Source organism: Podarcis bocagei (genome assembly GCF_964188305.1).
Source record: "Podarcis bocagei genome assembly, chromosome: 2".
Classification (NCBI taxonomy): Eukaryota; Metazoa; Chordata; class Lepidosauria; order Squamata; family Lacertidae; genus Podarcis; species Podarcis bocagei.
In genome coordinates this window covers 89,367,229-89,382,852 of record NC_138126.1, presented here as the reverse complement: position 1 = coordinate 89,382,852, position 15,624 = coordinate 89,367,229, and the positions used below count along the sequence as shown (strand labels likewise).

The 15,624-nt window shown below is 43.1% G+C and overlaps 1 protein-coding gene and 1 long non-coding RNA gene across 5 annotated transcripts in view; one reads left to right on the top strand and one right to left on the bottom strand.

Annotated features, from left to right (window-relative positions):
• Positions 1–15,624, top strand: part of PRKACA (protein kinase cAMP-activated catalytic subunit alpha) — a 61,212-nt gene that overhangs the window by 10,746 nt on the left and 34,842 nt on the right. The window contains exon 1 of one of the 4 annotated variants that reach the window (XM_081181665.1): positions 1,112–1,208. The exons of 1 other annotated variant lie outside the window; for it this stretch is intronic. In XM_081181665.1, the coding sequence (XP_081037791.1) occupies position 1,208 (1 nt within the window). In that variant the 5' untranslated portion in view covers positions 1,112–1,207. Of the gene's footprint in view, positions 1–1,111; positions 1,209–1,413; positions 1,442–12,200; positions 12,447–15,624 lie in introns of those variants that run through there. 2 more of the 4 variants (XM_081181663.1, XM_081181661.1) reach the window with 2 other exon arrangements.
• On the bottom strand, positions 172–1,351 carry LOC308580333. Its single transcript, XR_014004808.1, has 2 exons — positions 1,258–1,351; positions 172–378 (listed from the first exon to the last, which is right to left on the bottom strand). It is a non-coding gene; the product is annotated as an uncharacterized lncRNA (long non-coding RNA).

Below are 15,624 nucleotides of genomic sequence, written 5' to 3'. Positions count from 1 at the left end.
TCACTCATCAAGCTTCATGGCTGAATGGGGGTTTGAACTTAGGTTTCTGTAGCCTGGACATTCTAACCATTACACTGTCCATTGCCCAAACATAGCGTGGAGTTTAGCTATAGCTGACACAATAATGTATATTGTAGTTTAACGGTGCTGAACGAAAAGGAAAAAAATGGATGCTTTTTGTGCCATCTGGTGGCCATTTATTTCCTACACTAATGAAAAGGGTCTACAAAATAATGTTATCCACTGCACCTCTACAAAACTGGGTGTTTTGGCCATGCATACTTCTTTGTACTTCAGCTGGAGAAGATGACCCTGCTGTGGATGGATGCCCCCACACTACCCTGATGGAACAACGTAAGAGAATCCTGTAGAGAAAAACTAAAAGAAGAATTAGTTTTATAAAGACATGAATTCTAAACATGGAAGCAGTGACCTGCAGTGATTTTTTTTGTAGGGGAACACTTTGGGTCAGAAGTACCACCTTGTGAGGATGGTTGCCAGTGGGGGGGGGGCAGAAGTCTCCTGGGCTTTGAGGAGGAGGTGCCAGGCTTTAATGCTTTAATACTCTAATTTACCAGGAACATTTAGGGGACTAGCCTAGTCTCCCTAGTCAACTGCCCGGAAGCTGGTGAGGTTGGGGAGTACAGAGGACCCTTATAACTGAAGTATACCTGAAGGAGCGTCTCCACCCCCATTGTTCAGCCCAGACACTGAGGTCCAGCTCCAAGGACCTTCTGGAAGTTTCCTCACTGCAAGAAGTAAGGTTACAGGGAACAAGGCAGAGCGCCTTCTCGGTAGTGGTGCCCACCCCCCGCCCTGTGGAACACTCATCAAATGTCAAGGGAATAAACAATTCTCTGATGTTTAGAAGACATCTGAAGGCAGCCCTGTTTAGGGAAGTTTTCGGTGTTTGATCTTTTATCGTGTTTTTAATATTCTTTTGGGAGCATCCCAGAGTGGCTGGGGAAACCCAGCCAGATGGACAGGGTGTGAATAATAAAGTATTATTATTGTAACTGTGTTCAGTCACCTAGTTTTGATTTGTTATACAAACTTGAACGAAGCGAAACAGCCAATCGGGCGCAGGGCAGCAGGCCTGTGTGCTGAGGGTTCTGCTCTGGCCACGCCCTCCCAGTTCTACAGGAGATCACTGGAGATCAGACCAGGCAGGCCCGGGGCCTGATGTGCTCTGCTCGCGCTTCTTAAAAGTATGTGCCAAAGGCAGGCTCCTGGGCCTCGGAAGGGTTTGATCCTTACTCTTGTTCTTTACAGGGTCTGGCTTTAGGTCTTTTAAGCGGGCTGTTTCACTCCACCACCCCCCTCTCTGCCCCTTGGAGCCGGTCTCCCAGAGAGCTGGCAAAGCGGTAGTATGGATTGGGCCTTCTGGGGAGCCATAGGTGAAGAGAAGCCACATTCCAGACTGGCAAGATGGAGGTCGGAGGTGAGGGGGAGTAATAGGCTGGGTAGCCTGGGGAGGAGAAGAGGCTCGGAGACTATGATGCCAGCCCTCTTGGGGGTCCAAGGAGGGGGTGTTGTGGCTTTGTCTAGGGACAGGTAGCCCTGGTCTTCACCGCAGGGGAGGGAGGGGAATGTGACAGGCTGAGTGGAGCTGAGAAGTAGAGAGATTTCCCACTCTTAATGTGAGGTGGCTTCCGTTTGGGCCCAATCGAGGGACTTGGGAAGGTGAAGAATGGCTGTGATTTACTTAGCTGTACCATCTGGCTTCTGCAGGCTGATAATTTAAGAAAAGGTAGGCCCTTTGATTATAACATTCTGTTCGGTCTAACTTAACATAATCCCATCTGGTTACCTTTCCCTGTCTTGGCCTCTTGCAGGTTTGCACTGTGGCAGGTCAGTAATTCAGGTTTACGTTCCTTGAGGGAGAGGATTTTTATTTCTGTTGGGACAGTTTGTACAAGGCCCTAAAAATCTGTGGTTACTGTGGGACTGAGTTCTTTAGAGTGGAGCGTGGCAAGTGGCTAACAGAGGGAATGTCCACACTTTGGATTCCTATGTTGAATTATTAAGAGAGAGCATTATTTGTTAGGGCTGGTTGATGGTCCTGGAGCTTATTGATTAAATTATGATTGTACATAAGTGTGCTGATTGAAACCCAAACTTCATATTGAGAGGTATGTCTGTTATAGTTAAAATGCTGTTGAGAGGGATGCCTTTTCTAAGAACTGGGGGGAACTGGAGAAGTTCAGTGTTTCTTATGTTAAGCATAGAATACTTTGCTAATTCTCCATATAGAGAAAGTAGTACTTTGGTGCTATGCAGAAGTAGGCTGTGAAGTTTGAGCTCTGTTTCGATGATGTGCGTAATGTAGAATTAGGCTTTTCTAGAATGGAAAATAATGTTAGTGGTGTCTTTGGCAGACTGGAATGGGAATCTTGGGAAGGCGTGAAGGTTATATAAATGAAGGAGCGGATCGTTTAAGATGCAAGCAGTGAAAATAGGGAAAGTGATGTTACTCTTGAAAAAGGAATCCGTTTTATCTTCTAGTGAGTTTTGTTTAGGATGTGTGCAAAGAAAAAACAAAGCAAACAAAACTATATAAAGCTGGAATACTTCTGGAAATCAGACTTTCATAAGTTTTTTCTTTTTGTTATACATCTTAATCTCAGCTCCTTTGCTATGGTTGTGCAGTGCAGAGATATATTTATTTTTTAATGGCCAAGAGAGAACCCAAAAGATCACACAAGCAAAATTCTTGATTTTGTTCAGCATCAGGTCCATACTGAAAATCTTTAACTGGGGTCACCAGTCAGTCATACTTGTATTGTTTGTAGCAGATGATCATTACATCTAAGAGTCACCAGCTAACTGAATTTTGCTTTTACAGGCTTAACTGCAGTAGAGTATATGTGACCCACTCATGTAACTTTCCATGTGATGTACTTGTTTGCTTTCAGAAGCAGACTCACCGGGGTTCACTTCAAATGAATGGGTACCTTGTGATGCAGCTGTATTGCTTGGCTTGGTGTGCATTCAGCTTCCAACAGCCAGCGTATGAATAGAGTGCTGAGTGGAAGGCTTTATGCACCCTTCAGTGCTTACTCTTTATTCTTTTTAACATAGGTTGAGAGGTAACAGGTTGAGACGCATTACTTAATTCCAACTGTGCTGCTTCCAGTTCGTGATCTGATCCACCATCTGCAAAGTACTTCAGATGAATGGAAAAGTTCAAGGGACACTTGGCCACAGAAAAGAGTTTTGAGAGAGATGTGGCCCAGCACCATTCCCTGTGGTCCAGCCACCAGAGGGGGGTGTTGCACATGGTTTCTAAAGATGGTATAATGCTGATTGGTTTGCCAGTTTCAGAGTGTATGATTCGAGCATCTCTTGTTACCAATTAATGAGAAAAACCATGGGGTGTGTATGTCACTTGTAATTGTTGGCAAGGTGTACCGTTTGTGCTCTGTGCTCTTTGTTCAGTTATTACTTGGTTTGGAATAGAGAAAATGGTTGATGATACCTTTTGCAGATAAGATTATCTGTTTCTGCATTAATCACAAAAGACACAAGCATAAGAGACGCAGGTGATCTCAGAAGTTGCCTCAGTGTGCTAGAATGTGTGGAAGTGCTAATGTTGGAGTTGTAATATGTATTACTATGCCAGAAAATAGTCATGTTGTCGGATATCTCCTTTTGCAAAGCTCTTAGCACATACATGTGCCTCTTGAGAGCAAACCTGTGGCTTTAGAGCTACGGTATATGGTGAGAGAGGGTGTGAAGTACATATAAAGGAATAAGGTTTCAGAAAGTGGAACACTCATTAGCAATGCATTATGTGTAGCGAGGTGCTAAAATATCGCAAACAGTCAGATCCTAACAATGTGTACTTTGGAAGTAAGCCTGCTTGATGCAATGAGAAATCCTTAACATGTAGATAAATCTTCCAGTTTACATCTAGATAAACTTTACAAAGCCATGTAAGGTTGAGGCTGCAAAGAAGGATCACTTTCAAATCCCAAATGATTGTTGCAAGAGCTATATTGGTATCTTCATTCTCTCCTTTGCAATCCTGTTCACAGAGCAAGGAGCCACTTTGAGAGAGGAATGGATTTCAGCTGATCAGCCAGCAAACATAATAGCCATGTCTTTTCTTGCTCTTCTTCATACCTAAAGCACTATCTATAGGAAGTGTGGGGGGGGGGACATATGTTTGTGTATACACATTGTGAAAACAATATACATCCAGGCCCCATTACATGTAGATGTGTGAGTACCTAAGGTGCAGCTTATTCTGACTTGTACTTATTGTGTAGAGGTCAGCATATTGCACTGAGCCGTACTGTTTTGTTACACAAAGCCTTTAGGTCAGGTTGATTTCTGGTCTACCAGCTTTTGTTGGACTCCCATCTGCTGCAGTCAGCATGACCCGTGGTCGGCTAAGATGGGAGTTGTAGTCCTACTTTAGACTGGTATGCTGGGTTCAGCATTTTGGAACGGGACAGTCAGAAGGATGGACAGCATTGGTGAATTTAGCTGCTGGTTGACAATACTACTATTTTATGCTTTATACCTGCCAGCTGTATTGAGAATGAAATCAACTTGTCCAGCCTGGCTGTGGAAAATGTGCATGAGAATGTGTGATATCCTCATTGTGGGGTTCAGACTTGTGGAAGAAAAAAAATGATTTTGCTGTGAAGTTTTGCCTTTTTTTGTGGGGAAGCTGTGTAATGGGATCACCACCCTTTGCAAACTCCTAACAGGATAGTTGTAGCTCAATATTGTTCTGTACCTTGTGTCTGAGAGGCCCTTATTTTTCACAGAATACCTCTTGATTACATTGCTGTCAGCAAACGGAGGAGGGGGGAATTAAAATTCTGACATTTATATAAAAAAAAGCTGTTTGGAGACTTCACACAGACAAAGCCCTAGCTTTCCTGAGTAGCGTGGGCTTACTGGCAAGCTTGCATTAACTATGCAAACCCTGATATCATGTTACATTAGCGGGTATGGAACTCTGTAAGTGTGGTGCTCCAATTCTAAAGTGTTGCTCTTTGGCTTGATGGTATATCTCTTGATGTCTCATTCTAAACATTGATATGCTGATGCTGCAAACATCAGGATAAAACTCTGCCAAAAGTTTCTAAACAATATTTTCCATTGAGCATAACTCATTATTTGGTAGTGGTTTGGAATTTTGAATTCAGAAGCCATTTTATGCTTTATGGCATTTGTTTTAAAAACAAAGACTATTCACCAATTCTCCTTCCTTTCTCTCATTAAAGTTTTCAGGTGTAATTTAAGACTTGTTTATGAAAATACATAAGACAGAAACTATGCAGGCAAACATAACTGGAGGATTTTACAGTGAAAACTGTGGCTCTCGGCAGCAAACTTGTTAAAGTGCTGGGAATGGATAATGAACTAAAGGGACATAGCTGACTTTCATATTTTAGTTAAGTATAATAATGTGCACAGCATGTATAAGCATGTTTCCGCTCATACCATTTCTGCAACCTCCATTGGTAACCACTTATATTTTGTGCTTGCCAATTAATGGAGGACTCCATCTACTAGTGTTTTGTAAAAAATGACAAATGTGCAGAAGCCCGCCCTCTAAAAGCACTAATTGTTGCATATCTCACTCTATCTGGTGAGTGGTACAACTCCCACATCAAAAATTCAGGTGGTCAGTGCTACCTAATTGATTTACATCAGTTTACACCACCAGCAATTACTGAAATGTAGGGAAAGGAATGGCCAGTAGTTAACCACAGTCTGTTAGCAGAAATTAAAAGATTCAGCTTCCCCAACCATCTTTGTTTTAACTAATTCTGATGCAGGTCGTTATGCAGGTTTGCTACCTATTGCTCTTTACTGTGGCTTTAATGCATGCCTTTTGCACATTGTGAGCCCTCTCATGAACCATTCTGGTTAAGAGGCAGTGTTGAATATGTCAAATTAAATAATATTGCCTGGCGTGTTTTAACTGAGAAGCATTCCTCAGTGTTTCGTTTGTAGCTTCTGTGTGGGAGCTTCATGTTTCTAGCCACTTTCATTCTTAGTGAAGTATTCCAGGCTGCTCGGAATGGCAGGGAGTCGTATCGTACCAGATGATTCTTTCAGCCAATTAGGGTGACCCAAGTTCCCAGGGAGTCAGCTTAACCGATTAGACACTCCCAATATCTGACATATGAAATTGGGTTCATTGTAAGGTAGCAAAGAACAGAAAGAGCTCTGTCAAAAGAATCTGCTGGCAGAGTGTGCCAAGAAAGAAAAGTCTGAAATATCCTCAAGTCCCAAATATTCACTTTCCTTTCTGAAAGGGGGGGGGGCTTCTGCATCTTACTCGCAAGTTCTGAGATCCAGTTCTAAAGAGTGTTGTGACAGTCCAGTAGGTGCAGTTGGAAGAGGATGCCACTAAGTACATTCTGGTATTGAGTTTACATAATGAGAAAATTGGTTCCATTACCTATCAATTTGGTACATTTGAAAGATATACAGTGATGAGGTGATATATTCAGACTTCAAAAGAAAGACGTGTTCCATTTCTAAGAAACAAAGCTGATGGTAGCACAGTTTGATTTTGCTTGTTCTCAAGGTGCATTGCCCCAGGACAAGTTGACCCCATGTTCAGAGTCTATGAAGAAGAAGAAGAGGAGTTTGGATTTGATATCCTGCCTTTCACTCCCCTTCAGGAGTCTCAAAGCGGCTAACATTCTCCTTTCCCTTCCTCCCCCACAACAAACACTCTGTGAGGTGAGTGAGGCTGAGAGACTTCAGAGAAGTGTGACTGGCCCAAGGTCACCCAGCAGCTGCATGTGGAGGAGCAGAGACGCAAACCCGGTTCCCCAGATTACGAGACTACCGCTCTTAAACACTACACCACACTGGCTCAGTAGTATCCTGAATTTTGCTTGCCAGTGGCCACCTCTGAGCAACTGAAGACTTGTCCATGTGTGTATATATATATATATATATATATATGCAGGTTTTGGTGTCTTCGGGTGTCTTCCCGTGTAAGAGTTGGGGTGTCTAGGCGACGTTTCGACGAGGTCTCACTCGTCATCTTCAGGCTGGTGCTTTCGGCTTCTTGTTACTGGAACAGAGCAGGATCTCAGTGTTTGAGTTCCTATAAATACTGTTGAGGGGGTGTGGTGTATAGCCTCCAACGTTGATATTTATTAAGGTTTCAAAGAAAAGAATTACATGAATTAAAAAAAAGAAGAAAAAGAAAGACAAAAGTAAAAATAAAAGAAAAAATACAAATACAAAAAAGATAAAAAAACACTTTAAAAAAATACATCAGTCTTTCCATACCTTACATTCATTTCCTTGTTTCCCTGACCTCCTCACGCCTCCCTTTTTTGTATTCCAATTCAGTTAGTTAATTCAGCAATTTCTTTCCCTCTTTGTTTTTATCTTAGTCCTTTAACATAATATATTATAACTTTGGATTCTTACCTGTTAACAATCCATTTTTACATACACCTTTATAACATTGTTGCTTAAACCACTTAACTTCATTCTGACATCATTCTAACATTCATTAATTTTGCAATTTTTTGTAAATAGTCTTTAAATTTCTTCCAGTCTTCTTCCACCGACTCTTCTCACTGGTCTTGGATTCTGCCAGTCATTTCTGCCAATTCCATGTAGTCCATCACCTTCATCTGCCATTCTTCCAGAGTGGGTAGATCTTGTGTCTTCCAATACTTTGCAATAAGTATTCTTGCTACTGTTGTGGCATACATAAAAAAAGTTCTGTCCTTCTTTGGCACCATTTGGCCGACCATGCCCAGGAGAAAGGCCTCTGGTTTCTTCAGAAAGGTATATTTAAATACCCTTTTCATTTCATTATAAATCACCTCCCAGAAAGCCTTAATCCTTGGGCACGTCCACCAAAGGTGAAAGAATGTACCTTCAGTTTCTTTACATTTCCAACATTTACTATCGGGCAAATGATAGATTTTTGCAAGCTTGACTGGGGTCATGTACCACCTGTATATAATTTTCATAATATTCTCTCTTAAGGCATTACATGCCGTAAACTTCATACCTGTGGTCCATAACTGTTCCCAGTCAGCCATCATTATGTTATGTCCAACATCTTGTTCCCATTTAATCAGCAGATTTCACCGTTTCATCCTGTGTATTCCATTTCAACAGCAAGTTATACATCTTTGACAAAAACTTAGTTTTGGGTTCTAACAGTTCTGTTTCTAATTTTGATTTTTCCACCTGGAAGCCAATTTTCTTGTCCAAATTGTATGCCTCCATTATCTGATAATAATGAAGCCAGTCTCGCACTTTGTTTTTTAATTTCTCAAAACTCTGCAATTTCAGTCTTTCTCCCTCTTGTTCCAAAATTTCCCAATATTTCGGCCATTTGACCTCCATATTGAGCTTTTTCTGAGCCTTCGCTTCCATCGGTGACAGCCACCTTGGGGTTTTATTTTCCAATAGGTCCTTATATCTTATCCAAACATTAAACAATGCTTTCCTGACAATATGGTTTTTAAATGCTTTATGTGCTTTGACCTTATCATACCACAAGTATGCATGCCATCCAAATACATTGTTAAAACCTTCTAAAAGACTTGTCCATGTATAATCTGGAAGCTTTTCTTCCACTGCAAATGGCAGGTGTGGAACTCCCAATCCAGATAAGGATTGCAGCAGCAGTAAGAGGTTAAAGCTCCCTGTTCTCCTGTCAATTCATACTGAATCCCTGTGCCTACTAAGTTCCTTTTTTAAAAAGGCCATTAATTCAATTGCTAACTGTGTGAAAAGCATCTTGTACGGCCCTGTACCAGCATCTAAATGTTCTCTTTGGGCTTCAAAATGTGTGTAATTAAGAAGGCATTAATTGTCCTTTAGTTGGTAGTTTATATTACGCTACAATAGTTCTGCCAAATGGGGGGGGGGCAGGGGTTGACCCCCAAGTAGTTAATGATATAAGAAGAGCCCTGCTGGATCCAATCAAAAGCTGATATGATTTAGCATCTTGTTTCCCACCATGGCCAACCAGGTACCAGATATTGGGAGGAGGTAGGATATGTACACTCCAGCAACTGGTATACAGAGGTGTGCCACCTCTGATCCTGGAGGTAGGATACAGCACCTTTCTCCCCTTCGCACAATTGTATGTGCCAAAAACTGATGAGAACTTTGATGTAGCAGTATTATGGTAAAGGTATTATGGGTACAGAATTTACTTGTACAGACCACTTGCTGTCATCCCAAACTGTCCATTCACTTAGCCTTTCCAGTTACTGTAGTTTCCGTCTATAAGACGCCCCCATGTATAAGACGCCCCCTATTTTGGGGGACCCAGAATTAAGAAAATGGGGGGGGGGGAGATGTAGCCGTGTACAGTATAAGATGCCCCCTAATTTTTGACATTATTTTTTAGGGGGGGAAACCTAGTCTTATACATGGAAAAATACAGTAGGTCTTCTTCATCTGGTTGGACTCCTGCTCAGCAGCTTGCATATCTGCTTGTAGTGTTGAAGGGTAACCCTGTTAAGTCAGAGGCACGGAAATTGCTGAGGAGGGCAGAGCACCTCAAGGACTCTTCCCCCTCTCCTCTTGGTGTGCCATTCCATGTCTTACACAACCATTGCTTTCTGCCGCTGTGGCTGGTTGCATCTATTCCAGCATGCTCATTAAAAAATATTTTAAGCTTTTGTGCTGAACCCGTCAGAGATTTGCCTCCTGGGATGACAAAAAAATAATAATCACCTGATCTAATGAAGCCTCACCTGCACAATGTTTAACCCTTTCTGTGTCTTCAAAGGTGAGAACTTGTTTGTTTTTTAATGCCACAAATTAAGATTCCTAACTTCTTGAGAGCTTGGAAACCTGGCAACTTATCTGCAGTTAGTAGGTCTACCCTGCTCTAAGTACTTGGTTTCTACTACTGCCTACAAGTCAGTCTAGGAAGGAAATTGTTTGCTCTACTTCTGCTGCATATCACATTGATGTATTTGATCTGGATTGATTCAGCTGAATTGTAGTACTGTGCAGAAGAGTCTCATTATTTCCTTTGTTTTTCTGCTAGAGATGCGTTAACATGCACCCAACGGATTTGCAGTATGAGCAGTAGTTGTTGCGAACTTTTGTCTTTTCTGTAAGTCGGGTCTAGAATAATGGTTTGGATTTCCAGAAATGGCATGCTTAATACTCAGTTTGAAGCATTTTCCAGCCATGTGAGAAGTTGTTCTTCCTGGGTGCATCATTAGTCTACCTAGTTCAGTAAGCTGTCTTTGGCAGTAGTCAAATCTGACTGCTCTCGGAGGAAGTGACTGTGTTCTTGCTTTGTGATCTGAATGATGATAAAGTGTTGGCCTGCAGAGAGGCTTTCTGAACTTTATGAAATGCAGAGCAGCAAAGGGGATCCTCTTTGCATTCTTAGTTAATAGTTCAGAGTTTCAGTCCTTAAGCTGGTGCATCTCAACAGTTTCAGCAGAGAGAATGGAGAATGGAGGAGTGCCGTTTCCTCATGGACAACCTTTGTGTGCATGTTTTGCTGAACATTAGTGCAGAAGATGCGAAGTTGGTAGCCTGTTCCTTTAAGGACTTTGTACAAAGCTGGCACCATGCCCAGCCTCTTCTCTTCTTCTTCCCACTTCAAGGCAGTTCCTTTGGGGCTTTTCCTGAAACAATACCGCAAGCTACCCTGCCACTCTGCTTGCTCTGCTTGCCCTGCAGACAGTCTCTGAATCAAGAGCCAGCTCTGCTTTGAGGGACAATGGAGAGTTGCAGCACAAGCAGAATGAACTATGCAGCCTGAGTCTGGATCTGTGCTGAAGGCGTAGAGAACAAGGCTGTCGTCTGGAAACAGCGATATGGAAGCTGAACCCCGTAGTCCTCAGAGTATGTGGGAAGGCGACTCCGAATTCAGCTTCCAATTTTGGACCCAGCTTTTTCTGTGGATGCACTTGGTTGGCCGGTTGGTCACTTACGTCCTGCGTAGCTTTGGGGGGCTAAAGCAATAACTCCTTCCTGTCCCTTATGACTTGGTTGTTCTTTGGAGGTCCACCGTGACATCTAATATTTTTAGAGCTCTTTGGCAAGCAGTCCTATGAGGAAGAGACGTCGCCCTGTATTTTTTCTTCTTTCCTTTTCCTTACCTCCATTCTTCTCTGTTCTGGATGGCCTTGCCTAAGAAAGGCTTCTTAACCTTGAGAGAAGGACAAAGCTTTAGAAGCAAGATTTCTGGTTTCTCTTCCCATGTTTATCCACACACTCTGGACTGTGCAGTAATCTTTTGCTTCATTCAGAGAATATGAGCTTTTGGGGGCTGCTTAGCAATAGAATCCAGAAGTTATGAGGACTGCCATTCTGCAAATGAATGTTCACCCTTGGAATGTTGTATTAGTGTTTAGAAAGAGTGATTTCTATCTTCAGAACATGGAGCATCCAAGGGGATATGGACTTGAATGAGCTCCTACTTTGAGTTTTGGGGGGCCACACCTTGTCTTATTCCATCTACAGCATCAGAGGTTTGCTTTGGCGTGCTCTAGTTTCATCAAGTTATCTGAACATCTTGGTCCCTTCCAACTCTACAATTCTATGATTCTATCTCAGTCTCCCTCTCTCCTTGAATTGTTTCTTCTTTCTGTTAAAGAATCACCTCGTTTTGGAAGATAATAGGGCTTCCCTACCTGACAATTTCCTTATTTGCCCTACCTTCAGCCCTGAGGGCAAAAGAGATTCGGAGAATTTGTGAGCTATTTTAAGCCTCATTGCATAGTCCTTGCTACTGCTGATCTGGCAGGCCTTCCTCCCTCTGTATTAATCAAATCTGCCTGCTGTTCACCCTCTGATCAGCTGTGTAAGTGACCAGGCTCCCTGTATTTCTTTCTAAACAGAGAGACTATGGAATGAACTGTCTTGGAGCCTTTCTGAGCCTTAGCATGGGAGCTTGGGAAAACCTGATATGGATGGCTGCCCCAGACTTGTTGCTGAACTGACATGAATGCTATGGTCCAGGGAGGTGGGTTTGATGGAAGTCGAGAGCAGTCGGCTCAAGCCAAAATGCCTGTGTGAATCACTTGGAGGGGAATGTTAAGAGCTCTGCTGAATCTGGGGCTGTGTCTGTTCTCCAGTTGCTGCCTTTACCCCTCTCTTCCTGTGGCGGGACAGGAAAAGCAGTGCCGCTGCCTCTACCTGTTGGCAAATAGCAATGACTGAAGAGAGTGCCCTCCTGGATCCTGACTGAGCTGCTTGGCTGTGTTTGCTCCGAGAGCAGAGCTGGGGCAGAGGAAAAGAATCGGTGATAAAATAAAAGAGAAACATGAGCCATGGAGCTGAGGTGAACTCTCAAAACTCCAGCAAGGACAAAGGGTGTAAGATGTCGGCGCTACAGAAACTGGAGAGTCTGGCAGGGCGGATCTTTTACTGGGGGCCACGGAGTGATGCTGGGGCACCGAACGTTGGGGAGGCAGCCTATGAATCTGAGCACACGGCAGCCTGGAATGAGCAGAGTGAGTTGACAAGGGAGCACGGTTTCCAGGGGTGCCAGAATCGGTGGGTTCCCTCGAGACTCTGCTCCAGAGCTGCTGCTGTTCTGTGCCTCTTGGTGCATGCGTATGCTTGTGGTTGAGTGTATAACTGGAATCTGAAATAGGGCTCTGATATTTTTCAGAGAAGCCCGCAAAAGTCTATAGCCTTAGCTCCGACAGCCATTCTGGCTATGACTGTTGACTACCTCTTTCCTCATGCTAAGCTAAAGTGTAGGGTGCTCAACTTTAATGAGGCCACAGCTGCTTGGTGTGTGGCTTTGATTTTGGCCTTAGAGAAGCCCCATCGGTTCTCAAAAGCCCACTTCAACTCACTCTTTCTTACTATTTGTTATCAAGCTGTTGGAGCCGGATGCTGCTCTAACTCTGCAAGTGTCTATTGCACGGAGTAGAGGTGGGGAGCCTGTAACTCTCCCAAAGTTGTTGGGCTTCTGCTTCTATCAACCCTGGCCCAAATAGCCAATAGGAAGGGATGATGTGAGTTGTAGTCTAGTAACATTGGCGGGGCACAGTTCCCCATCCCTGACTTAGAGAAAGGATAGCTGGAGCGTTCCTGGATGTTCTCCCACATTTTATGGGGAGAATTGCAACCTTTTGGGAAGTTGTTGGCAAAGGTCATTATTAAGAAGCAAATTATCTTTGCCCGTGTGTGTTTCAAAACTTTCTTCCCATTTTGACAGATTTTCCCCGGCCTCTCCAACTGATGTTGTCACTTTAGCTGTTTTGGTTAAAATGTGTGGTCAGAGTTGTTGACATAGGGAATTTCAGTCTGAGGTTGACAGAGTGATGTGAGTGAAAGTCATGGGCTGATGATTGTTCCTTTTTCCTCTTTGCTGCCACTACCAGTCAGGATTGTAGCTTTTGTTGTTGACTTGGTGTGATGTCATATTCTATTTCTGTCACTGGCTGTATCTTAATTCATGGTGTTGTCTACCTGTAGGGTGATGGGTTGTAAATAGATGGTAGGTCTTCTGTTGTTCTGTCTGGACCACACATTACTTCTTCATCTAAGGCAAAAGGGAGTGAATGCAGTCTTTTCTTGGATCCTCAAGTATGTTTAAACAAAACTGTCACAATGTTTTGGCAATGCTGCTTGGTCTAAAATAGAACCTTGTTGAACATCTGATCCCAGATTCTTCTCTGGTCCCTTTAATCTTTTGGCATTGACACCTCCTCCATGCTGCATCTGAGTGTGTTGCACATGAAGGAAAGTGTTCAAAACCACCAGCAGCACATTTTGGAACTATTTGGCTTATAAAATACACATGTAGATTCTGTTCAACATCTACATGAAACTGCTGGCAGAGGTCATTTGTAGATTTTGGCTGTGGAGTCATCAGTATGCAGATGACAGCCACCTCTCTCTCATTTTCATTTGTTCCTGTAAGATAGTTGAAAGGCTGAATTGCTCTCTGATGTCTGTGATGGACTGGATAGGGTGCAATGAGGGCAAACATAATTCAGACAGAAGAGGTACTGTTGGTAGTTGGACCGTGTGATATGAGATTGGTTTTGCAGCCTGTTCTGGGTGGAAAGTGTGAAAGTGCAGATGCTTAGTTTGGGGGTGCTTCTTGATCTGGGTCCTGTTTCTGCAGGTGGTGAGGGGTGCCTTTTCCCAGTATCACCAGGTGCAACAGCTATCATCCTCCCTGACACAGGGAATCTTGCCACAGTCATTCCTCCTCCTCTAGTGACCTTCAGATGACAGTGCTGTAACTGTTTATGGGGGGCTGCCTTTCAAAAGTGTTTGGAAACCTCAATTAGTTGCAGCCAGAATGCAAGGCACTTTGAATCTGTGATTAATGTATATGAATGCTTATTCTACATGATTTGCACTAGCTGCTGATTAATTATCATGTTCAGTTGCCTTGAACCCTCTTGTGAGGAACCCCAGGCTTTTGCCAGAGTTCAGCCTGCTCCAGAGAGGGTGCTCACCACACAACACCCTGCCTCTTCTTAGCTAGGCAAATAATAAATCAGAACTCCAGCTAACACTGCACAACTCTCTGGCTTGCTGAAGACCAGAAGGTCACTGCAGGGCTGGTCCCTTTGCATCAGCCAGTCCACCCAATCTGACACACAGCAAGGCCATTACCTGTAATGCGCATCTGCCATCAGCTCTGTCTTCTTTTGGTTTTTTATTTATTTCAAGATCAGAGCACTTGGGAAATGTGAAGTGCTTCCGATCTCCTCCAACGTTTCCAAAATTGACAAGCCAATTGGAGCAGTTCATTTCAACAGTATAATGTAAGACAGTAGGGGGTCATTTTGTTGCTGCAATTGGCAAGGATTTCTAATCCTTAGTTTTTAACAATCTACTATAAACCACTTGGGGATCTGTTAGTAGAGTATCTTCAGTCCACCCCTGGCCTAGAGCATACAAATACAGGGTAAGGTCATGAATGACTGGTGGCTATTTAGCTTCCTGCATACTTTCATTTGAATTAACTAGTTAAGCAACTCTGCAGTAGGATTAGATTTCTCTGGATCTAACAGATACACAGTGTATCTGAAGAAGTGTGCATGCACACGAAAGCTTATACCAAGAACTAACTTAGTTGGTCTTTAAGGTGCTACAGGAAGGAATTTTTTTATTTGGACTATGGCAGACCAACACGGCTACCCATCTGTAACTGGATCTAACAGTGATCCCTGTATTTCATGTTTATTAAATCCTCATAAAGAAAGCATGCTAGTTAAATCAGGGTGGGTTTTGTCTATCCTGCTAAGCACTGAAAAATTTGTGTCTGTTTTTCAGAGATGTCCTATGTCCTTTCAAACAAGGTGTTCTCTAGATTTGTGTCATCTTCTCCAGAACTGTTGACTGGATTTGCTTTCCTACCTTGCCCTGTCCAAATCCAGGTTTAAATGTGACTGTCTTTGAGCTTATATTAGCTTGGCAACCCTAAATGCCTAAGCAACAATAAGCAAGTATGTTACTTGTCAACCACCTGGCATCCACCCACTGGGGAAGATGCATAGAGTGCATCTGTCAGTGAAATTTTAGGCCTTAATCATCTGCGCCCTTAGAGCTAGGTTGGCTGGCCAATTTCATTTAGACAAGGACTATGAGTTATTGGTACTCCTGGCTGAAATGTGGCAGACTTCCTTTATTGATCACTCCTGCAAGCTTAGTGTTAGC